The sequence below is a fragment of the Lotus japonicus genome, chromosome 4 (genome assembly GCF_012489685.1).
Source record: "Lotus japonicus ecotype B-129 chromosome 4, LjGifu_v1.2".
Taxonomy (NCBI): domain Eukaryota; kingdom Viridiplantae; phylum Streptophyta; class Magnoliopsida; order Fabales; family Fabaceae; genus Lotus; species Lotus japonicus.
In genome coordinates this window covers 11,014,954-11,038,403 of record NC_080044.1, presented here as the reverse complement: position 1 = coordinate 11,038,403, position 23,450 = coordinate 11,014,954, and the positions used below count along the sequence as shown (strand labels likewise).

General features: G+C 37.6%; 3 protein-coding genes across 4 annotated transcripts; all 3 read right to left on the bottom strand.

The window, feature by feature from the left end:
- Positions 1–326: 326 nt before the first annotated feature.
- LOC130713523 (uncharacterized) lies at positions 327–1,879 on the bottom strand. Its single transcript, XM_057563289.1, has 2 exons — positions 1,202–1,879; positions 327–1,138 (listed from the first exon to the last, which is right to left on the bottom strand). Exons 1-2 carry the CDS (start codon positions 1,770–1,772, stop codon positions 468–470), a joined length of 1,242 nt encoding a protein of 413 aa, XP_057419272.1. The 5' UTR covers positions 1,773–1,879; the 3' UTR covers positions 327–467.
- Positions 1,880–13,554: 11,675 nt separating this feature from the next.
- Positions 13,555–16,585, bottom strand: LOC130711476 (uncharacterized). Of its 2 annotated transcripts, none has more exons than XM_057561113.1 (6): positions 16,403–16,585; positions 15,548–15,772; positions 15,284–15,460; positions 14,957–15,181; positions 14,717–14,845; positions 13,555–13,997 (listed from the first exon to the last, which is right to left on the bottom strand). In XM_057561113.1, exons 1-6 carry the CDS (start codon positions 16,493–16,495, stop codon positions 13,764–13,766), a joined length of 1,083 nt encoding a protein of 360 aa, XP_057417096.1. In that variant the 5' UTR covers positions 16,496–16,585; the 3' UTR covers positions 13,555–13,763. The 2 variants fall into 2 exon arrangements, with proteins under 2 accessions (XP_057417096.1, XP_057417097.1); XM_057561114.1 differs by having other exon boundaries at positions 15,548–15,808; positions 16,403–16,558.
- Positions 16,586–17,944: 1,359 nt separating this feature from the next.
- Positions 17,945–21,634, bottom strand: LOC130713500 (uncharacterized protein At4g19900). Its single transcript, XM_057563264.1, has 6 exons — positions 21,001–21,634; positions 20,226–20,765; positions 19,987–20,136; positions 19,530–19,670; positions 18,640–18,834; positions 17,945–18,460 (listed from the first exon to the last, which is right to left on the bottom strand). Exons 1-6 carry the CDS (start codon positions 21,558–21,560, stop codon positions 18,274–18,276), a joined length of 1,773 nt encoding a protein of 590 aa, XP_057419247.1. The 5' UTR covers positions 21,561–21,634; the 3' UTR covers positions 17,945–18,273.
- Positions 21,635–23,450: the final 1,816 nt, after the last annotated feature.

The following is a 23,450-nucleotide window of genomic DNA, read 5'->3' as shown; positions in this document are numbered from 1 at the left end:
TTATCTGGTTTCTTAACACACTATTCAGCACTATTCCTGTGGGCCCTGTCTGCCACATCAGACTTAAGAAACTCCTAAGAAACTGAAGCAGATTTTGCTCCAACCCATGGTTTCTTAAATTACTATTTGAAGGGTCTCACCCGTGTCCCACCATACAACATAAATTAATAATATTTATTTTCACTCAATTTAGATTTAAAATTTAATACTAAATCAATACTTCAACTTAAAAATAATTTAATTAAAATTAATACGAATTTAATTTAAATTTAATTTTACTTAATATTTAAAACAATTAAATTTAAATATCGACATGCTAACTTGAAACAAAAATAAAAAAGTACATTGTGTTATTTCTAGCAAAAACAATTTTATTGAATGATAGAAATAAAGACGAAAGAAAATACATGACAATGAAAAATAAGCAACAATACATTTGAAATGAAATACATAATAACACTTGAAGGTTAATTTTCATTATTCTCGTTTTCGGGAAGCTGCCAAATATGCTCCACCAAGTCTGCTTGAAGCTGGTGATGAATTGACCTATCAATTTGATGTGCTCTTCTTTCCAAGATATTTCTAAAAGCGGGAATAGGACCACTTACTACTTCAGCATCCAATATGTCATTATTGACCTGATCATAAACAAAATTACCTCGGTACGTGTTGCGCTCATCTTCAACAATCATGTTGTGCAATATGATGCAAGCATACATTATTGACTTCATCTCATTCGGATGCCAAAAGCGTGATGGACCACGAACTATTGCAAACCGAGATTGGAGAACGCCGAATGCACGTTCAACGTCCTTTCTTGCTCCTTCTTGTCTTTTCGCAAATTTTTGCCTTTTTTCTCCTTGCGGCATTGGGATGGTCTTCACAAATGTAGCCCACGGGGGATAGATACCGTCTGCTAGATAGTATCCCATGTTATACATTGTTCCATTCACGCTAAAGTTCACCATGGGAGCATTTCCACTCAAAACCTCATTAAAAACCGGAGATTGATTTAGCACATTAATGTCATTGTTAGAACCTGCAATGCCAAAAAATGCATGCCAAATCCACAAGTCTTGTGATGCCACTGCTTCAAGCATGATTGTGGGCTTTCCATGATCACCTCGGGTGAATTGACCTTTCCACGCAACTGGTCAATTCTTCCATTCCCAATGCATACAATCAATAGAACCCAACATACCTGGAAATCCACGAGACTCGCCCCATTGAAGTAAGCGGGTAATGTCTTCCTGGTTCGGGCGCCTCAAGTATGTTCCACCAAATACTGCACACACACCTTCCAAAAAATTCTTTAAGCACTCAATTGCAGTACTTTCACCAATTCGAACGTACTCGTCAACACTGTCAGCAGGTGATCCGTACGCCAACATACGAATAGCGGCGGTGCACTTTTGTAATGGTGACAGGCCTTGTCTTCCAACTGCATCGACAGACATTAAAAAGTACGGGTCATGAGACCCAAGGGCCCCTACAATTCTGAGGAACACATGCTTTCGCATTCGAAACCTTCGTCGGAAAAGCTCTTCCGTGTACACAGGATTTTCGGAGAAGTAGTCATTCCACAACCGCTCGTTCCCAGCTTCACGATCTCTCTCTATCACCTTTCTTGTTCGCTTGGGCCTAACGGTGTTGGCACGTCGTTGATAAAACTCCATCTCCTCCTGCATCATATCTTCTATAGTCGTGTCATTGATAAGTTCGTCAATGACAACGTCGTAAATGTCCAAGTCGGCCATATTGTTTGGATCCATTCTATGACACAATGAGAAACTATCAGTGTAATTGGATAGGAGGAAGAAAATATGAGAGGACAAAACAACTCTTGAATGTTGAGATGAATGAAATATGACATGTATAAATAAGAGAAACAACAACGGCTATATTCCCCAACGGCTATATTCCCCAACGGCTATATAGAACACATAAGTAGAAACGCAGTACACATTAAGAAAAATTCGAATACTGAAATTACAACATTAATGCAGAATACATAAGTAGAAATGCTAAAATTACAACACTGATGCAATACACATAAGTAGAAATGCTAAAATTCCAACACTAATGCATAATCAATAAGTAGAAATGCTAAAATCACAACATTGGCACACGCTAAGAAAGACAACAACAAGAATTAAGACATTCCTAGTTCTTTCATGGCGAATTCAACTAGGCGCTGATGCGTTGCTAACTGCACCTCGTTCATTTCAGATGTGTCCTCCATAAGGATATCTTTGTATTCCTTCAATAACCGCGCCTTTTGAAGTTTGTTTTTTTCCTTTCTCACCTCCAGTTCTTCAGTCTTGAGCTTCTCAAAACTCGCAAGGAATCCCAGTTTAGCTTTCCCGATGGCTATCATCTCGGAGTTAGGAACATAATCGAGATCACTTGAAGCTGTGTCTCCTACTTTGGCCTTCCTTTTCTGGTTCTTTTTTCCCAACGGGCGGGTTGCTGGTTGTGTGGCCTCATATTCGTCGCCCTCGATTGATGCACTCCGGTCAGACGATGTTGCATACACCCCATCTACTGACTTCTTCTGCCTCGTTGAACTGGTTGTCATAAATGTTTCCTTCCACTTTGGTTCATCCTTCACCAACCGCCATTCATTCTCATGTTTGAAATCTTTACCCGTATCTACATGATATAATTGATGCGCCGTAGCCATGATGTCCTTATCTGAGTGTCCACTTTTCCAATGATTGACGGCTTTAGTGTGGCAACCAACAAATTTTTGAAGATCAGCATTCAATTTATTAAAATGAGATTTCAGGGATAACCATGTCCTCGAAGGAGAGGCATCGTCGCGGTACTCCTCATATTGGGCTCGAATCTTATTCCAGAACAAATCTGACTTTTGCTCATTTCCCACGACCCGATCGGTAGAAACGTTGAGCCATGACTGAAGAAGAAGTATATTATCTTTACCACTCCATTTGGTGCGTTTCTTTCCGGATTCTTCAAGATCAATATCATCTAGACCCCGTTGAGTAGAAAATTCAGGCTCCTCGGGCATAGCCTCACATTGTGTACTTGAGACTTTTGAACTACTGCTGCTACCAGTAGGAGGTGCTTGGTATTGTGGTGGATACATGCAATATTGTGGATTGTTTGGATAAGACATTTGTGATGGATATGATCCCATTTGACCCTGAGGTTGGTTTTGATGGTAGAACGATTGTGGAAACATTTGATACGAAGGATTTTGAACATTACCACCGGTGTGAGGAGGTTGGTTTTGAGGGTGACACATCTGCGGATGTTGGCTTTGTGGTTGATACATTTGCGGATGTGGGTTTTGTTGTTGGAACATCGGCATAGGTTGGCTTTGCGGGCGAATCACCTGCGAATGTTGGTTTTGTTGTTGGAACACCATCATAGGTTGGCTTTGCGGGTGAATCATCTGCGGAGGTTGGTTTTGTGGCGGAAACATAGGCGAAGGTTGCAAACCTTCACTTGTAGGAGGTGTTTCATTGTCGAGCAGTGGATAATATTGCTCATAAGGATTAGACATTGTGAGAAATTTGAGAATTTTTGGACAAGAGAGAAATTGTGGGAGTAAATGTTGGTGTTTCAAATGGTCTACTGCACTATATATAAGGTAAAGAATCTGAGAATTGAAAAAACGGTCGGAGAATTGAAAAAACGGTCAGAAAACGGGCAGAAAAACCGGTCAAACCGGTCAATTTAAAAAAAATCAAAAAAAAAAGCCCAAACGGGCAGAAAACCGGCACCAGCCGGTGGGATGACCGGCTCAGCCGGTCACCCACTATATAATCTACTTTTCCTCCCTCACTCTCCATTCTAACCCTAGCCGCTCCTCTCTTCTTCCTCTCTTCTCTCACGCAGCTTCTTCTTCAACCTCTCTTCTCCTTCGTCCTCTTCTTCTGCAACCTCACCAACCGATCACCAAACATCACCAACCGATCACCTGCGTCCTCTTCTCCTTCGTCCTCTTCTTCTCCTTCGTCCTCTTCTTCTCCTTCACCAAACCCTCCTCACCGCCACCTCACGGCCTCCTCACCCTCCTCACCCTCACCACCGCCACCTCACGGCCTCCTCACCCTCACCACCCTCCTCACTGCCACCTAACACCCACAACCTCAAACAAAACCCACCTCTCCGCCACCAAACACCCACAACCACAACCAAAACCACCTCACCGCCACTGACCCGCCACCAAACAACCTTCACCGCCACCAAAACCGCCTCATCACCTCCTCACCGCAACCAAAACACACCCCAGCCGCCACCAAAGCTTCAATCTCGACCCAAATCGCCCCTCAAGCACTGGATCGGAGACATGCAAGCCTTCCTCAAGGGCCACCCTCTGCCACCGCCACCAGATCAGAGAAAAACAACCGGATCAAGCAAAAATTTATTGTAATTTTTTTCTGTAATTTTTTTCCTTACACCCTTCAGCTTCTGTAATTTTTTTTTTCCATTTTTCTTTGTAAAAATTTATTTTTCTGAAGCTTTGTAATTATTGTTTGAATAAAATTGTAGTAGTTCATACAATCTGTTAACCCTGTTTCTTCCCTCTGTAATCTGTTGGAACTGAATGTGAGAGAAAGTATAGTATTTTATTTAAGAAACTGATAAAGCAGAGTTGCTTCTGCAAGCAACTCTGCCCACTTTTTCTTAGCTAAGAAACCGGATGGAACCCTGCTCCAATGGGTAAGAAACTGGCCCTTGGTTTCTTAGCACCTCCAACCTGGTTAAGAAACCAGCGTTGGAGTTGCTCTTAGAATAAAATCAGAGGTAGCTGCTGTGGCTGTTAATTAGTATCCTTTCTAATCTTTGGTTCTAAATTTTGTTGGGTAGTGTACCAATGAGTATTGACTATTGAGAGAAGGAGAATGATGATCATAAAAGAGCACTTACCCAATACTTGTGGATTGTCAAGAAGCATTAATATAGTATTTGTTTCTGGTATCTACTACTATTTTTCTATGTTTACATGACAGTATAAAAAGTGTATTTTTTAAATAAATAAAAGCACTTTTGGAATCCGATTAATCTGTAGGTCGTTCAGTTTAAGAAGAGTTGCTCACTAATCAAGATTTTAGTGGATGATGATGATTCTAAGTTTAACCTTGAAGTAATAGTATATAAGAGTTAAATATAAACATGTGGTTAATTGAGCTAATGCGAAATTAGATTTAAAAAAGTGTGTTTATACTTAATCTAATAGCCTTTTTCTTTTTCATTTTTGATTTTTTTGTTTGTTTTTGATGTCTTTTTTTATTTCAACCATAATCTAGGAATGGATTCTATTCCTGTCACAACTTACAATTATGAGTGGGGAAATTTTAATGGAGGAGACATGGGCACCTGGGCAATGAGGAAAATAATTTTTATATATGTCTTGGATACATATGATATTTATCCACCTTTTTTATGTGGGTAGGGTTTAGGGGGCCATCCCTGTTTGCTCCCCAAAAGTTGCACACCCTTTCAATCTAATAATCCATTTCTCACCTAGGTATAAAATACAGGCTAGCTAATCCCAAAAGGAAAAAAGAGGGGCTGTCCTTATTTGTGTACTTACTCCCTTCTCAATTAGCACCTTTGCTCCCATGGTGTTAATTATGTTTTCCTTGTCTTAATTTAACTTTTTTTTCTTCCTTTTTTGTGGTTGCTCTTTTCCTCTCTTTTTTCTTGTTTGTAATCTAATTGAGTCAGGAGAAAGTCGTATGAGTATTTTTTTTCAATAAAAAAATCAGAAATATTACATAAAATTCATCTTATGTTCACTTTTTTTTGTCTTGACCAAGATATCTCACGGTCGAGCCGTGAGACTAACTTTTCGCCCCACAGTCAGCTCACTAAGCGGTAGGGATTCGATTCGTAAGAGTTGGGATTCGAACTCCCAACTACTTGCTTAAAGGATGAAGTGTTGAACCACTGCACCAATCAACTTGATTACTCTATGTTCACTTTGAAATAACTTATTAGAGAGGGAGGTTATCACTCTATCTAGGTGTGAAATAAACTCACATTCAATATTCTCTCTCTTTTCTCTCATGGATATTGAACTTCACGCGCCACATATTGAACTTCACACTCCACACCATCAGTATAAAAATTGAAGAGAAAAGGAAAATAACTAATAATATCTTTGAATTGAGTTTTCATATTTTTAGAATTATTTTTTCATTGAATTACTATTCTTGTCGGTGGCGAAGCTTATGTGTGATAAGGGGAAGCACTACCAAAAAAATGGTAATAGTCGCCCTTCGGTGTTGTTCTTTGATGCCTTCGCTTTTAGTTCTGCTCCCATTATGAGGCAAGGCGAAGCACATAGCGACATTAATTCGTCCTCTATTGTGGACAATGAGCGGATCCTAGTCTAAATCTGGTGGATCTGTATCTTTACGCCCCACCTCCACGGCTCCACCTATAATTCCCAATAAAAGTATAAGATCCTCAACCATTCCTTATCCGACCATAATAGATAACAAGAAAAGAGCTTATGAGAAAAGGTGCCCATAATAGATAACAAGAAAATAGCTTATGAGAAAAGGTGCTCATTAGGGAAGACACTTTCATTTTTTGTCAATCGGTAGACCAAACTTAACCATCGTTAGATTTAAGCATCTTGGAATATACCTTATTTGAATGGTTATGATTGGATGAATGATAAAAAGACAAAAATGTAAATTAACAACTCTAAAGCTAGTCTCCCTCTTCTTCTCTCTACTTCTGGAAAATAATTGTGGCTACCCTCTCTCTCTCTCTCTCTCTCTCTCTCTCTCTCTCTCTCTCTCTCTCTCTCTCTCTCTCTCTCTCTCTCTCTCTCTCTCTCTCTCTCTCGGTGTTGTTGATGGTAATAGTCGCCCTCCGATGGTGTTCTTTGATGCCTACGCTCCTGGTTCAGCTCTCGTCGTGAGGCAAGACGAAGCATATAGCGACTTTGATTCGTCCTCTGCTGTTGACAGTGAGTGGGTACTAGATCCAAATATGGTGGATCTTGATCTTAACACCCCACCTGCGCCTATCATTCCCAATAAAGGTATATAAGACCCTCAACCATTTCTTATTCGACCATAGTAGATAACAAGTGCCCACATGGGAAAACACTTTCATTTTTTGTCCATCGATGGACCAAGCTTGAACACCGTTAGATTTAAGCATGGTCGAATATACTTTATTTGAATGGTTAGGATTGGATAAATGATAAAAGGACCAAAAATGAAAGTGTCCACCATAGTGGACACCCTTAATTTCATGAAGAGAAAATAGGAACAAAAATGTAGATGACCTCTTATATAAGTTACATGATAAATCAAGGGAAGCTTCCCCTTTGGGATCCTAAATTTATCAGTGATCTCATTGACTTCAAATATGTAGATGATCTCTTATAATTATCTGATTTTGACCGTGGTCAATTATACGTCTTGAGTGCTCAAAAAATTATTGATCGTAAAATCAAACAAGGTATTATAAGTTCATATGTTAATTGATACTTTAGTTCATGAGTCACTCACTCACTCCCCTTAATATGAGGAGAAAGTGAAGGTGTAAACCAATAACAAAGCTGAATTGGTTTTGTCAATGTCGAACACTTGCCTTAGATGGTTCTAAGTTTATCTCGGATCAGAAGTATACCAAATATGGTATCCATGCATCTCATTGCCTTGAAGCCGATAATTACTTTAGATTTAACATTTCAAACATCCCAATATCTTAGATACTCAAATTGAGGACAAATGTTAATATCAAATATTGCCAAATAGTAATTGTTATATTGTCATATTATATCTACACTTGTTCTCTTCATGTTTGTTACAAACTTATACTTATACATACATATTCATGATTAGGCGAACCACATTTAGGTACAGACAATCTATCTAACTCTAATCTTAATTCTCTCTAACTTGAGTTTTGAAGTGTTTTTCATTTACTCACATAATTACATGCATACGAAATGAAGGTGATCTCACGATAGAAGTATATATACAAGCATCATCAGTAATTCTATATCCAAACATTTCTCTATAATTCTGTCTTTTCTGTCAAAATATTTTCCTAAAGTAAAGCTTTTTTTTTTATAATAAAAGCTTACGCGATAATAATACAAGGTTGAGGAGATCTTGTAAAAAAAAATTGTGGAAAATTCAACACAACCGTTTGTCTCTGCCTCCCTTTCTCTCCCTCCCCGTTCAATCATATATTATCCTCACATTATCTTCACTTTTATTAGTCACATCATGTTTTCAATTTTCAATCATCAAATCATGATATCTTTCAAACTGATATAAATTATCACAACGACTCGTACATATTAATTACATCTGTACTTACACTCCTCTCTGGTGCGCTTGCATTGTCATAAGCCAAAGATCAACTCAACCCAAGCAAGATGTGGCTGAAGCCTGACTCATTTATCCAGCCATATGAGAGTCTAACATGATAAATGCCACGAATTTGGATGCACGATAATATTATGTAAAATTTTGTATTTTACAAATATTCATATGGTTTTACAGGTAAAGAGATGATATTTCTTATGAGAATGATGATTTATATGGAAATGTAAAAATAAATAATGCAGTTAGATTTAATCATGAACGAACAAGATTAAATCTAATAATTGTGATTTATTCTTATATTCTCATATAAAAACATTATTCTCTTAAGATACATCATCTTAGTAATGTTAAACATAAAACTGTTAAGATAAGAGATAGACGGTTTTGAATCTTTTAAAATGAGTGAACTCGTTGTAGAAAGATAAAGTAAGTATCATGATCAATCATTGGTTAAATTATTTTTTGACTTTTTCAAAATAATGTAATAATCATATATAATGAGTGGTTATGATGCTTACTTTTCCCTTTAAGATGAGTTCACTCACTTTATAGAAGTTAAATTTGTATACTTTGTCAAGTAACCACTTATCCCAAAAGCTTAAGTTATTGGGTAAGGGTCACTTTAATGATTTTATATTATATTCTAACACGCCTCTCATGCGAGAGCCATTTGGGTTTGAAGCGTGGATAAATGCACATGCCCACCTACCATGTGCTTAATCAAATTCCACTTTTTAATTAGAAAGTGAGGGAGCAAGGATCGAACTCTAGACCTATCAGTCATAGAGGCTCTGATACCATGTCAAGTAACCACTTATCTCAAAAGCTTAAGGTATTGGGTAAGGGTCACTTTAATAATTTTATATTATATTCTAATATACTTTATCCGTCTATAATTAAAAGGTTCTTAATAAGAATATATGAAAATTTATTAATTAATGTATTAGTTTTAAAAATATTATTCTTAATTCCTTTAAAAAAACATTTATCCTTAATTAATGTCTAGTGTGAAAAATTATTAACTATTCGAAGTAATCAAAATTTGTAATTAATTATGAATTTTATATAAAGGCACGTTAAGTATGTTTTTAAAAGGTTTTATAATCATGTAGGAGAGGGAAAATGTTTTCTTCACACCTCATTTTGAGGTGGAAGGAGGTGGAGGAGGAGAGAGACATGAAGAAAAGAAAAAGTATGAGAGAGAAAGTATGAGATGTGATAGATGATAAGAGGAAAAAATATGTGGAAATAAAGTGTTTAAAAGATGATGTGTGCATATATCAATTACGCTGTAGGAGAGACATAGTTTGTATACCTTGTACCAACAATGAGATATTCCTGGATATACCTTTATATTTTTGGATTTCCTATATTTCAAGCTTATAGATGTTTCTATGTATTTGTCTATTGCCAAGCTCAACATTATTTAAAACATATATTATCAATAAAAAGGAAAAAAAGAAACAAGTAATTTTCACCCAACTTCTTCTAGCTGAAAAAAGAAAACTTGGAGAAAGCAATTATTGGAGTAGAATACCCCAGAATAAGATAGATGGGCTCCACCACAATTAGGTCTAACGCATGCTAATGTGGTCAGCGCACTAGGGCCCATGGGGATGCACTATCACCAAAATGAGCAATGCTATTGCCTATTGTATTGCCACACAATCCTTTTATTTTTCGGATATCTAAGATGTACATGGCATTATTTTGCAAGAATATATAGAAGATAAATTTGATTTTATTATTGGCCAACCACTCACTCTCCTCCATTCCTTGCCCCATGTCCTTAAAAAAAACTCAATTTATAAACTCTTTGAAAAGGATTTTATATGTAACATGCAATAATTTAAGTATAAAATTAATATCTATTTTGGTTTAGCAACTTTTCGGGTGTGCGTTGCGGTGTTGTGGATGAAGATGGAAGCGCTTGTCTAACCTAGTTTCACGTGAAAAAAATTTAGGCTTTGGGTTCAAGCAAGTTGGTTCTTCTAATAGTACGCAATTCATAGCTTATAGCTTGACTTTCGGGAGGTTGAAAATGGAGGAACAACATTATCTTGGATGATGGTCGTTGGAATGTGACGAAAGCTTGGGGACGTACACGTCATGACCACGAGGAGATTGTCAGGTTCTTGGATCCTCAACTCCTTGATGCTGGCAGGGACGACTTGAGTTGCAGATGGAGGCCCCCACCTAAGGGCTAAGGATCACGTTAAGCTTGACATTGATGGGAGCCACCGTGACGATGGTATGTCTTGTATGGTTTGGTTATGTGATGAGAGATGAGACTTGTGCTTGGGTGTTTGGTTTGGTTGGGGATGAGATTGGGGCGATCCCTTTATGGCTAAGGCGCCATGGCCTCTCCGAGGCATGGATCTGTGGCTTCAAGTAGGTGTTGTACAAGTCAGATTGCAAAGACTTGTTGGATGCTTTGGAGGAGGCCAATTTTGAGAGTTCCATTACTATTGTGAGGAACATCAAGCTTCTTCTTAGGCGTGATTGAACGGTCATTATCTAGTGGATTCCGAGAGAGTGTAACTGAACTAGTGACCGGTGGCTAAGACTGGTGTTAGACTTACTAGTTCTTGTAGTAGTGTGGTAGGTGTTTCTAATTTTGAGCTTGAAACTCTCTTGTTGAGAGCTTCCGTGTTTATTCTGTTGTTGTTCTTAGTTTGTACCCTTGTGGCATCATCATCCAGTTCAATCACCTATCATCTCCTAAACCATACTCATATCTTTTTCCCTTTCCTTGGCCATCATTGCACCTCCTGAACCTTACTTGGCATCATTATGAAGGGAGTTCCAAGCTTATAAGGAGGCTCAAGAGGAAAGGAAAGTAGTGTAAGTCAGATACTATCATTCATGCTTCTTAAAGTCCAGAATACTAGGCAAGAAGTTGTAACGGCCAGAACCAGCGTCCAAACTACTCAAGACTCGATCTCTGCTGGATTCAGCAACGTCTCAAGTTCTTAAGTCCTCATGTTTACGTAATAAACTTCTTAATAACGTGTTAGAGAATGAAAATGTCCATATAGGCACACCCATAGTGGGATCCACTTTTGTTATGTAGAAGCTTAGTCTAAAATAAGGTCTTAACAATGTTAATAATATGGACATAAAAAAGAAACTAGAATATTCTGCAGAGCATTTTCTTAGGACCAGCTGGTAAAATCATGTCACCACCAGAGAATAAGCATGTGAGGAGATATATATGAGGCTGAGAGGCTGTCCTTCCACCATACTGTTATGCTTAAGAGTAATGCCTTCAACAAAAACTATCCTGAAATAAATATTGGAATGCTATCCAAATAGGTCGTTGATCATAAAAATAGAATTTCACAGGCATCAAAAGTTTTAGGTTTAGTTCTCATTCCAGAACCAGAAATGAGGACAATGAGACTGTGCTCTCATAAATTAATGAAAATTCATAATGTGGAAATTCATAATGAAGAGAAAGTTTTAAGGCTGCTAGAGAGGGGAAATTGTTCATCAGAAATCTATCAAAGAACCTGGAACTGGAAGGTTCAGAGGATTTTGGGATCCTAAGAAAATCTTAGGTATAGAAAAATAACAGGTTAAGAAAGATGTACCTCTGACTTCCCTTGTAAGGGAGGTAATATGCAGATAAGGGATGATCTTGATCATACTCAGAAAATAGTGTTGCCCTTAGGCTCTGAGACCTCCAGGATGATCAATCTCAGATTTCTCGAATTCTAAATTGATCCGAGTAAGATATGCATTTCCCTACTTCATTTGGTTCTGAGAATGAATTGCATTATATTAAAAAGTCGTAGTCATTAGAATTCAACCCACCATTGCTTAAATACTTTTAACATTTATAGTAGATATTTTTAGCCCAATCAAAGAAGCTTGGGAGGTGAGAAATTATATGATGATTAGATGATACATGAAGTTTTAGACTTTGATAAACATTGTGATAGGGATAGAATTAGGGAGAGAGGGAAGAACAGAGAGAATAGAGAGGGAAACAAGGGAAAAGGAGTATCATTATCATTAACAACATACCAATTACATAGTGTATACACCTTATATAGCTAACTAGACTCGTAACCCAAATGCATGTGTAACACATTGTAGCTAATTAGGAGAAATGCTGATGATTTTGGAAATTATTTGTAGTAAATTGGAATTTGTAAATCTCACCATTTCTCTGTCAGGAGCAGTTCACTCATTGCTCGCTGTTCCCTCACGAATTTGTAAATCTCCTACTATTTGTTCTAAAAAAAACTTAATAAAGCTCAAATTACAGTTTACAAGCCTCTCACGTGCGCAGTGCTGTGTTAACCAAGTATTATGGGACTAAAGCATATATATCTGCTATGCACCAAAATGACCCACTGTGTGATGTGCACACTTATTTACGCTGGAATTTACGTCTATCTAACAGGAGTCAACCTGTCTAACCACTCCTCAACCACACAACTCTCATTACTATTCATACCTTAAAGTGTAGGATAAATCACATATCTGATAGATATTGTAGTTAATAGAATTAGTTAGTTAACAGGGTAATAGTTAGTTAGTCAGTTAGTTAGTGGATGGGTCAGTGAGTGAGGCATGTTACATGCCTATAAATAGTGAGAGAGATTAAGAGGGAAGGGTGTCTAGTCATTTGAGATAGTTCAGGGCCTTCGGCTATTGGGAGGCTTGGCAGATCCTCGAAGTTCTCCTATTGTGTTCTGTAACCAAGGGGAATATCCCTATTTTCAGCAATAAAGATTCCAGTTTCTGTCAATATCCTAATATATTCTAGATCATAAAACATGATATTAGAGTATCATTTCACATCATATGCATAGAGTCATAGATAACAATGTTGTACCTGTTTAAGACATTGATATTGCCATTAAACCTTCTCAGAATCCTTTAGAATGTTGTCAGTAAATTGTACGCACCATGATCTTCTCCTTCCTCCATCCTTAACGACAATGATCTTGAAGCGGAAGAAACATGAAACCTTCATATATGTTAAGGCTAAGAAAAGTACATTCAAGAGCAGTGGGGACTTGACTCTAAGAAAAGTTGTCTTGGTTTCACTCATCATGGACCTAAGCAATCGGGTCCTACCCAAGATCCAACACATTAATATGTTGAATCTAGAGCCCAATACCAAATACATGTGATTTTTCAAATCTTTTTAATAACAACATATTGTAATATGAACTGTAGGAATTATCTGGCTACAATTTAACCACTCTAAACAAGCAAAACAATCATTCAATAGAAGCTCAATTGCAGAGAGAATTCTAACATTGAAGTTTTTACTTCAAACACACCCATTTGTCTCACTTTATTATGAAAATGTTACATTCATCAAAGCATGGCTGTTTTCTGCAATATTTAGCAAAACAATCCTTAAAAGATGAAGAAAATTTCTCATCTCTTACAATTTCACAGATAAACTACCTAAGCAGAAAACCTTTCTCTGTCATGAGGAGCGGAGTAATCAATATTTGGCCCTGCAGGAACAATTGCAAATGGATTGATAGAAGGATGGCTACCATAGTAATGCAACTTTATATGTTCCATGTTCACTGTGTTACTAACGCCAGGAATTTGGAAAATGTCTTTAACATAGTTGAAGAGATTTGGGTATTCCCGCAGTAGCTTCTTGTTGCACTTAAAGTGAACTGCATATACCTAAATTACAACAATAGCCATAATTAGTCGAAAGTTAAAACATTTCAATGGGTAGAAAGTAAAATGAGTCCTAAAATAGGAAAGTAGAAAAGCACATGATATCAGAAGCAAACTTAATTATAAGGCCAACAGTCATACAATGAGACTATCTCCCTAATTCATGTTTATTGCTCTATTAAGTATTACCATCAAAATGTTTCGGAGATATATAATTAAAGCACAAAAAGAATAGAGAAAATGCTTTAAGTTTTCAGTTCCACGTCAGACTGTTTCCCTTTAGCATGTTCTTTTACGAAGTAGCATTCACTTAATAACAAATAAGAAGGAAAAGCTCAGAAGATATATCACTGTAGTATCAGAAAGTTTCGCCAGCTATATCCAACCAAAATCTATGGAACAAACTTCAGTGACTTTTTATGTATAGAATAATGAGTTTTAAATTGTTCAAAAGAATGAAATTAGCCAGGACAAACTCCATATTTTTACAAGAAATATAGTCTTAAAACTAAGGATAAATATTGGTTTATGAAAGCCACCGCGATCCCAGCTCTCCATTCACTAACTTCTTACCTGTGATTTCATTTAATTGAGTTCTAAAAGGAGACTCTTACTCAATGTGATGCTTCACTGAGTAGAAGGTTTGCATGATATATGTAAAAGAATGCACATAAGGTAAGAAAAAATGCTAAAAAATACACACAGTCAAACTCATACTATACCTCATCAAATCTGATGAGAGTGACAAACAAACGAATGTCTGCTTCAGTAAGTGTGTTGCCACATAAATAGCGTTGCTTGCTTAGTATAGTTTCACATTTGTCCAAAGCTTCATACAATCGTCTTGCAGCCTGCACAAAGGACCATGTAAACAGTTTCAAATGCCAAAGCACAGCAGCCTTTTAATGAATGTAAACACCAAAGTGTCAACTTCCCTAAAATAGTTAAGAATAACTACATACATCGTTGTATGGTTCTTGCTTCTTTGCAAACCCACATTTATAAACACCGTTATTTATCGAATCATATATCCACTCATTAGTCTCATCAATTTGGGCTCTCAAATCAGCAGGATATAAGTCCAAGGTGGGATTTTCTGCGATGTTGTTGAATTCAGTGTTAAACATGCGAATTATCTCTGAGCTCTCGTTGTTAACAATTGTCTTGAGTTTCTTATCCCACAGAATCTGAGCAGGCCAAAAATCCATCAGTTAATAATAAACATCTCCTCAGTAAATCAAATCTTCAAAGCCAAGAAAGAAACGAGTCTATTCTAAAGAGAAACATACAGGAACAGTGTACTTTCCAGCATAGTTTGTACTTGCAATTTCATAAATTTCCCTAATGGACTTTGCTCCATTCAATGGATCAGGTTCAGCTCCTAGAACCTCAGTTTTTGTATCAGGAAAAACCCATCCCATAAATTCACCAGATTCTGTAATACTTCCCCAAATGGGCTTGACTGACTGTAAATAAACAAGTAAGATATGAAATTCAGGTAGGAACTATTCTAATCATTCTACTTGAAAATATTCAGTTCGAAACCTACTAACCGTGACACTGATGGCTTTGTCAAGTCCTTTGATATACAAGTAAGCAAGGCACCTGCAAGCCCAAGGACAAGCATATGATATATAGAGATGATATCTTCCCGACTCTGCTGGAAATTGGGAATTTGGGTCCCTTGAAACAAATTGTCGGAATGAGGAAGCAGATCTCACAAATGCGCCCGTGTCTGATATCTCATCCAATGAAGATCGCACCATTTCAACAATATGCTACGCAGTAGATATTTTAAGAATGAATCACAAAACCTTCAAAATATAAGATGATACACAGGAAAACTTAGCTCAAAAAGAAATATACTTCAATATATCTAGCACAGCCATGGATCATGCCACATAATGAATTTGAAAAGAATTTTAAAGATAAGCATATTCTAGAGAGAAACACCACATCTACAGACTCAACCAAACCATGATGCCACATCATATATAGCAACACTTTTCAAGTGAAGCTTTGATCTTTTGGTCAATGATTAAGTTTAATCAGTTCCATATGTTAGAAAATTCCTCTCTATTTAAACAAAGACAACAAAACAAACAAATAATCTGGTGCCTTATGACTTTTAATCTGTGGAATATTTTAACTCAGACAAATATCCAATTCCAAACAGTAACATAGTGGAATCAATTCTTTGTTATTTTAATTTCTATAAAAGGATCCTCATGACCAGATCCAAACAGAGCTTTCACCATATACCAAATCGAATTTCACCCAGAAGCATATAGTATTCAGAATCTATGAATTTTTTTTACATGCATGGATAGTGAATTTTAACATCACATAGCAAACTCCCATCATGTTTATTGCATAAAAGTATGAGAGAAAATAAAACATGGTTTTACCTTGGAGCTGGAGTTGTAGGAAGAAAACACAGACACAGAGAGATTAAAGTTGCTTGTGGGGCGAAGCAAATGCAATGATCTCGAGCAAAGCATGCCTAGAGTCCACTAGTATATAGTAAAGTTTGAATAAAAATAGAGTTTATTGAAGCAATGGACTTATGGACCGACCGCGCTATCGGTTGGTGTAACTTGACATAAGTGCATACGATACCTGCAACAATTCTTTATTTGCACTTCAACTACACCACGGTCTACACCTACATCCATCCAAAGAGAGATAAAAAAATTAGAAATATAATAAATGATAGGATAGATAATTAGAGAGATAAAAAGATAAATTTAATTATAATGAGATTAAAAGGAAAGTGAGATGTGAGATAATTATCAATCTCCACACATGTCTATGCATAAGTGCCACAAAGACAATTGTAAAGAGCCGCCTCAAAACAAATGAGATCATGTTTGGTGGAAGATAAAATAGAACAAAAACAACTGAGTCATCTTCGCTTGTTTTGTGAGGAGATGATGAACCACCAAAAGTTATTGGTGTGGCTACAAAAATCTAAGATGATTTTTAATTTGGGTTAAATATTTTTTTCTCAAACATATACACACCAAAACCTTAAATGGTCATCGAACAAAAAATATTATCCCTAAAAAATTTTGTTTGATTTAAATTAGTCATTATGATATCATAAAATATATTTGACATGTTTTTTACCAAGTCATTAGCCTACGTGGTAACCTTAATCAAATATAGGTGTCCAATTTGACACTAGAATTAAACTTTTAAAATTCTCTTCTTCCACCACCACTACCACTGTAACACCTCAATTTCTCAATCAGGGATCACACACCTAAATTTCTTAATTATGGATCATATTAGTAACCAAATAAAACTAGGGACTAATTTTGAAATTTTTACAAGTTTGAAAACCACTCGTTTTCATAAGTGTAAGTGCATTCGAGAAGTTCCTAAGTAAGATATGTCCCATGAACAACTAAGTACCAAAACTTTCCTAAGTGGAACTATCCCAAGAATTCTTCACCCAGGATCTTTGCCTCGCTTGATAAAACAAGTTCGAAAATCAAATCTCAAATGCTAACATAATCATATGTTAACGATATTTGAAATTTAAAAATATTCTCCGAAGCACTTATGCTTATCCAAAACAACAACCGAAATCAAAAGCAAAACATAACAGGACAAGGGTTCTTTTTTTTTTTTGTTCAAAAAGGATAATGGTTCAAAGTAAAAAACACAACTAACTATGGTTGACGGATCAAAGAATCAATAACGAGTCCAAAAGTTCCCCCTCTAACGGCAGCATCAATCTTTGCATTCAACCCAAAAACACTGCCATGAGAAATTGCCATAGCGGATATTTGATAACACTATCTCTAATACATACTAGATTGCTAGTTATAACTCCAATACTTATTTTTTATTTCTTAAATAGGTATCCTCCGGAAGCAATCATGTTTGAGCGGGAAACCTTCACATCCAGGTGATACTAAGCATAAGGTTTGAACTCAAAATCATGCTTAAAAGGAAGAACCACCCACTTAATAATAGTTATAACAAAAAAAAACATAATACTAATGACGCTGGTTCTGCTCTACAAAAAGTAAGCATATTTTAACTCTTCTAGTAGTGGAGTTTAACCTAGTACTCCGCTTTCACTATACAACAAAAATATACAACTACACAGAAAGAACTCGCGATGTCGTTTTCTTCTTGACTGCAATGTTAAGAGCTGAATCATGACATCAAGGACTATAATCTTGCTATTAGCCAAAACTAGAGCATAAGCATTCCTAATTTGTGATACTGAATGGAAGCTCAAGACAGAATTGGGGGAAGTTTACATTTACAACAACTCCAAGCATCGGATACAAGCATAATTCATAAGCCTAGTCACAAGGCTATCTGGTTCTGGGATGAGAGCAGATGTCAAGCTGTTCCAGAAATGAAATGTCAATGACTCCTGCATTATTTTTTTAAGAAGAACATCTTCCTGAGCTTTTTCAGTCTCCGTTGCCGGTGCAATAAAATATCTGTTTAAAGAGTAATTCAGTTAAGGTACACCAGCACAAAAACAAAAACAGAAAAGTACAGCAATATCACTCTCCAAATTAAACTCGAGCAATATCACCAAGCGAAAAATGTCTCCACAAGAATTTCTAATCAACCCTATGCCTCTGCCTCCCCTGAATTGAGAGAAAGGACAAGTTACCTTGTGATATTCTGAGAAGTGATAGGAAAGAAGATATGAGAGGGCTCCACTTTCAAGTCCAACTGTTTAATAGATTTATTATCATCTCCCATAAACTTTCGTGCAACCCTTGTCAACAGATCAGCACCATTCCATCTCAGATTAGTATCATCATATGTCGTATAGAACTCTTCCATGCACTCCTTTATGAATAGACTACATGGAAGGAAGAGTCAGTCTCACATAAAGTCTCATACCATGCAGAACAAATTAATTGCAGCTGCACCTATCACTCTATCATTCAAAATTATTCCAAAAAGGAATGACAACACAACATACTAATTCCCATGTTTATACACTGGAAGAGGCACAATTTGTTGGATCAAAACAAATAAAGGAACAGGCCTCCCAGTGAAAGGGACATCGACAAAGGATACACGAAAGAGGTTCAAAAGTTCAGGTATATACTAAGCTTGCATAAGTATAAATTTGAGTGCATCTTTATATGACATTACAGTGATAACAGCAAAATTGATCAAGGTAGAAATGTGAATGTGACCCTTACTCAAGCATAATTGTCATGTTCTCAATAAATAATCTATAGGATTATAAAACAAATTTAAACCAACCCAAACACAAAAGGTAAATTATGGTAAGTGTATCCAACTGCAATCTGTAACAATCAAGCCTTATCCCATTAAGTGAATTTGGCTACGTAATGTAACTGTCTATTGGCGTTTATTATATTAAAAAGATACAAGAGAGCAAAGGACAAAAAATATTCTCTTCAATGAAGAAGAAAGACAAATCAGCCCATTCACAATTCTTATTTTAATAGCTTCCTAAAAACTCATATTTAAAATAAATAAATGAATTGAGGAACATAGTATTAGATACCATGCTAACAATACCTGTGCTTTGCAAATGCCATCACAGCACCATTCAAAGCGCTACCAGCACCAGGAGCATGCTCCTCCACACCGACAGAATTATTAAGGAAAGAAATCGGCTTCCAAACTATGATATCTGAGTCTAGATAGATGCCACCATACCTTATAAAAGAAAAGAGAATGTCAATGCCATAATTAATCCTCACACTTCTCCCTAGAAATGAACATCAGCTCATAGCCTACTCCAATTGATATCCAGCAAAGCTGAAGCCAATGCTATCAGCAAGGCATGTTTGAATACTTTACAAAGTGACAAAACCAAGCAATTGCTACAAGGGTTTTAAATTGCGGTTGCGGTGATGTCGCGGAATTGCGGACAAATAGTTTAATGTGGCCGCAATTGCAGTACCCTTTACGTCGCAGCCGCAATTTAAAACCTTGTGCTACCTACTAGACAAGCACAACCGAGAAACCTTACTTGTACAGAGCTGCAAGACGGATGAGCTCGCTGAAATGAGTGGGATAAAACTTGGTCTTTCTCCATTCAAACCAAACAGAGGAAAAAATGTGAGCAGGCGTATCCTTCAGCAGCTGGTCAAGATTTGGCATAACAACAGCAACTTTGTAACTGACAAAAGCAAATCCTTATCTAAAAAAGGCGAAACTCAAACAATAACACACTTCAAAAGGGACAATGCATTGAGATTCAATAATTACCCATCCTTGACAAAGCTATCTTTGAAGAAATCAAGCTCAATTGTCTCGGAAAACACCACAACACAGGCATTAGGGTGGTGAAACAGCAGGCTCTCGAGGCCACGCTGATAGCGAACGGTGTACATCCAAGGCGGAGAATTCCACACCATAAACACCCTCATCACACATTTTCCCCTCCTGAAGAACGCTTCCATGAAATCATCGAACGACAATCGCAGCGGCAACCCGGGAAAATACCCCCAAGTGTTACCATCTGCATATATATGATTCCTAAACTCATGATGCCTATCATCAATGATATCACCCAATGAACCCTTGTTGTTTTCATCATCATTCAAAGTCTTACGCTCCGTTCCTAATTTCTTCGTCACGATCGGTAACTTGTTAGGGTTTTTATTGCCGGGGAAGGGCACTCTCTTGAACTCATTCAACCACCATTTTTGAAGGATCCTGTCACCTCTGGTGAAGCCAGTGACGCCGGCACCGTCGGGATCTTGAAGCAGTGGATTGTTAACTGGATTCAACGCATCGAAACTCGACCTAAGGTAACAACAGAGCAAGTAAATCGTGAGCGAGAGGAGGTTACAACAGAATAACAAACTGTAACAGAATCAGTTGAGGTGATCGATTTCAGTTGAGATCGACTCGAAAGCACTTTCAACCCAATCGCAACCTAATATTTACTTTCACATTCGCACATTGGAATTCGAGTTTTTCAGTTGAAACTTCCTTGGAACGCGTGTGAACTGAAAATCAAACACACACTTCAACGAACCTGAACATTCTATCTTTTCTGAGAAAGAGGCCTTTCTTCTCGAACCAGTGACCCCAGCCATGCCTCAACGGAGAGGATTTGAGCAGAAGAGCGTCCTCGATTGAGGTTACCGGCGTTGTCTTGCTCCGGAGGTAATCGTGGAGGTGGACGTCGTCAGAGCCAAACGCGGTGATGGAGCGGTCGACGGGAGCGGAGAATTTGTTGTCGTCGTTGTCGAAGGAGTGCCATTGGTGGATGGAGGAAGGAGGGGAGAGGAAGGCGCGGCGGATGGCGGCGGAGATGGGATCGAAGAAGTAGGCGGAGGAGGGAGTGTTGAGGTGGAGAGGGCGGTCCTCCTGTTGGTTTTCATCTACGATGATGTCGAGCTCGTCAATGGGGTCGGAGGTGGAGGGATCGGCGTCGTCGTCGTGGATGAGGGAGGGGCGAGGGAGGTGGTTGGAGGGAGGGTGGGAGAGGGAGAGGCGAGAGTAGAGGAGGGAGACGGAGAGAAGGAGGAGGACGGCGGATATCACGGCGCATAAGTAGGCGCCGTAAGGAGAGCGCCGCCGTGATCGCAGCATTTCTCTATCTCGTTAAATCTGTCCGAAGTTCTACATTTGTTGACTCTACTCCTTTGAAGCATCTTCTTGACTCTTCGGTCTTTCTTCACTTTTTGACTCTGCTTTCCACATACGGATAAATAAGAAGAGAAGAGATAAATAAGTGATGTGATACTGTTTCAGTATAGAACTTAAGGTTTTGAGCTAAGCAAATTCGAGAGCGAGAGAGAACAAAGCAATGTCAGAAAATGTGTAAAGTGTCAGATCCCCCACCGTTGGGACGGGTGTCCTTATTTATATCTTGAGTTTGAACCAAAGGGGTCATGGGTCGCTCGCCCCATTATGTACATAAGTAATGAGAAGTCCACTTATTTACAATCTCAATGCGCCCATATCAGTATACAAGCACACAAGACAGCAAATCTTAAAGTTCAATTTAAGATGAAGTGGCTTATTGAGAAGCCCACTGCCTAGTACACTCGCCCTATTCTATGCAAGAATTGTAATGGGCGCGCATGCTCCAACATTAAATGCAGAGTTATTGTATGAGTAATTGTAAAAAACCTTCGCCATGTATTGTGACTTCATTCTTTTCTTTGTTACTTTGTGTGTGAAACCGGTAGAAAGCCGCTTCACTTGTCATAATCACCAAGATTTTTAACTTTTATGATTGATTTCATTTTCTGAAATCATCATTACCTGATGTTGTCACATTAATAAAGATATGACAAATATTTTGAAACTTGAGAACACATTAAAGTTAATACACGGCGAAGCATCGTGACCCGTGTCATTAAACTCCACCAAAAATTAAAATCCCACTCAAGAATGTCAAACGGTAAACTTAAATCAAACAGTAGAATTCAAAAACAAAGAGATACGAATATTCCCTCCAAAACGTTTCAAGTGTAAAGACGTGTCAGTCTTTAAGATGAAACGTTTGAGATTTGTGGCCTGAATCATTGCGTGAAATCACGCGTCTGTCTGTACTCTGATTCTTACCCTTTCACCTTCTGTCCTTTCCTTCTATAAATACCGCTTTATCTTTTCACCAAATTACATTCACTTTCTCAACCAAATTTCCCAAAACTTTCTCTCTGTTCTGGTAATTTCTTGTGGGAGCTCTCAACATTTCTTCGAAGCAACTTCCCGAAGTTCTTCATCAACTCCAACCGGTAAATTCTCTCCCTATTCTTATACTTTATGTAATGTTTATCACTTATTCTCATCTCTGTCAAATACGTTTTTCATGAAACTTGTTCTTCCAAGATCTGAAACTTGTTCCCAAAACTTATCCTAACAATTTTGTTAAAACAACTTCTGCTAAAGACAGTACCTTTAATGTGAAACTTTAAGATGTGACTTAAGAATCTTCATCCCTTCTTCTCATACCCAAATTTTTTTAATTTCAGGCTTTCAACTCAAAAAATCAAATGGCTACCAAACGTTGTCGTAGAACTGATAAATCTGACAAGTACCCCACCCTTATTGATCCGCTATGGGTTTATGGGAAAGTCAGTTCTAAACCCACTAAGTTCTGTAATATCAAAAAATGGAACTGATTTCATCTACTAGCCTTCGGTCCGATGGTAATGACGCATATTTAGATATAGTGCCTTGTGGCCTAGATGAACCATGTTGTTATGGTAAACATGATGACAAAGGGAAAAACTTCACTTACATCTATGGAAATATCTTTGCCGACCTCGAATATAAATTGCCCCTTTCTGATTTTACCTGTTCGATCCTTACCCTACTCAATGTTTCCCCCACTCAACTTCATTGCAACAGTTGGACTTACCTAAAAGCTTTCGAACTTGTGTGTCATTGTCTGAGAATCGCACCTACCTGCAACGAGTTTTTTTTTTTTTTACGAAACTTGCGGGAATCTTGTGAGGGGCGAATACGTTT

Coding starts and splice junctions, on each gene's coding strand:
- LOC130713523 (XM_057563289.1), bottom strand. CDS start 1,772: ATGGATCCAAACAATATGGCCGACTTGGACATTTACGACGTTGTCATT. Junction 1,139..1,201: donor CGAGTCTCGTGGATTTCCAG/GTATGTTGGGTT, acceptor TTGCGTGGAAAG/GTCAATTCACCCGAGGTGAT.
- LOC130711476 (XM_057561113.1), bottom strand. CDS start 16,495: ATGCTTTGCTCGAGATCATTGCATTTGCTTCGCCCCACAAGCAACTTT. Junction 15,773..16,402: donor CCTACAACTCCAGCTCCAAG/GTAAAACCATGT, acceptor TCTACTGCGTAG/CATATTGTTGAAATGGTGCG. Junction 15,182..15,283: donor CTGGAAAGTACACTGTTCCT/GTATGTTTCTCT, acceptor TGGCCTGCTCAG/ATTCTGTGGGATAAGAAACT.
- LOC130713500 (XM_057563264.1), bottom strand. CDS start 21,560: ATGCTGCGATCACGGCGGCGCTCTCCTTACGGCGCCTACTTATGCGCC. Junction 20,766..21,000: donor AGAAAAGATAGAATGTTCAG/GTTCGTTGAAGT, acceptor TTGTTACCTTAG/GTCGAGTTTCGATGCGTTGA. Junction 18,835..19,529: donor ATGGCATTTGCAAAGCACAG/GTATTGTTAGCA, acceptor CCTTCCATGTAG/TCTATTCATAAAGGAGTGCA.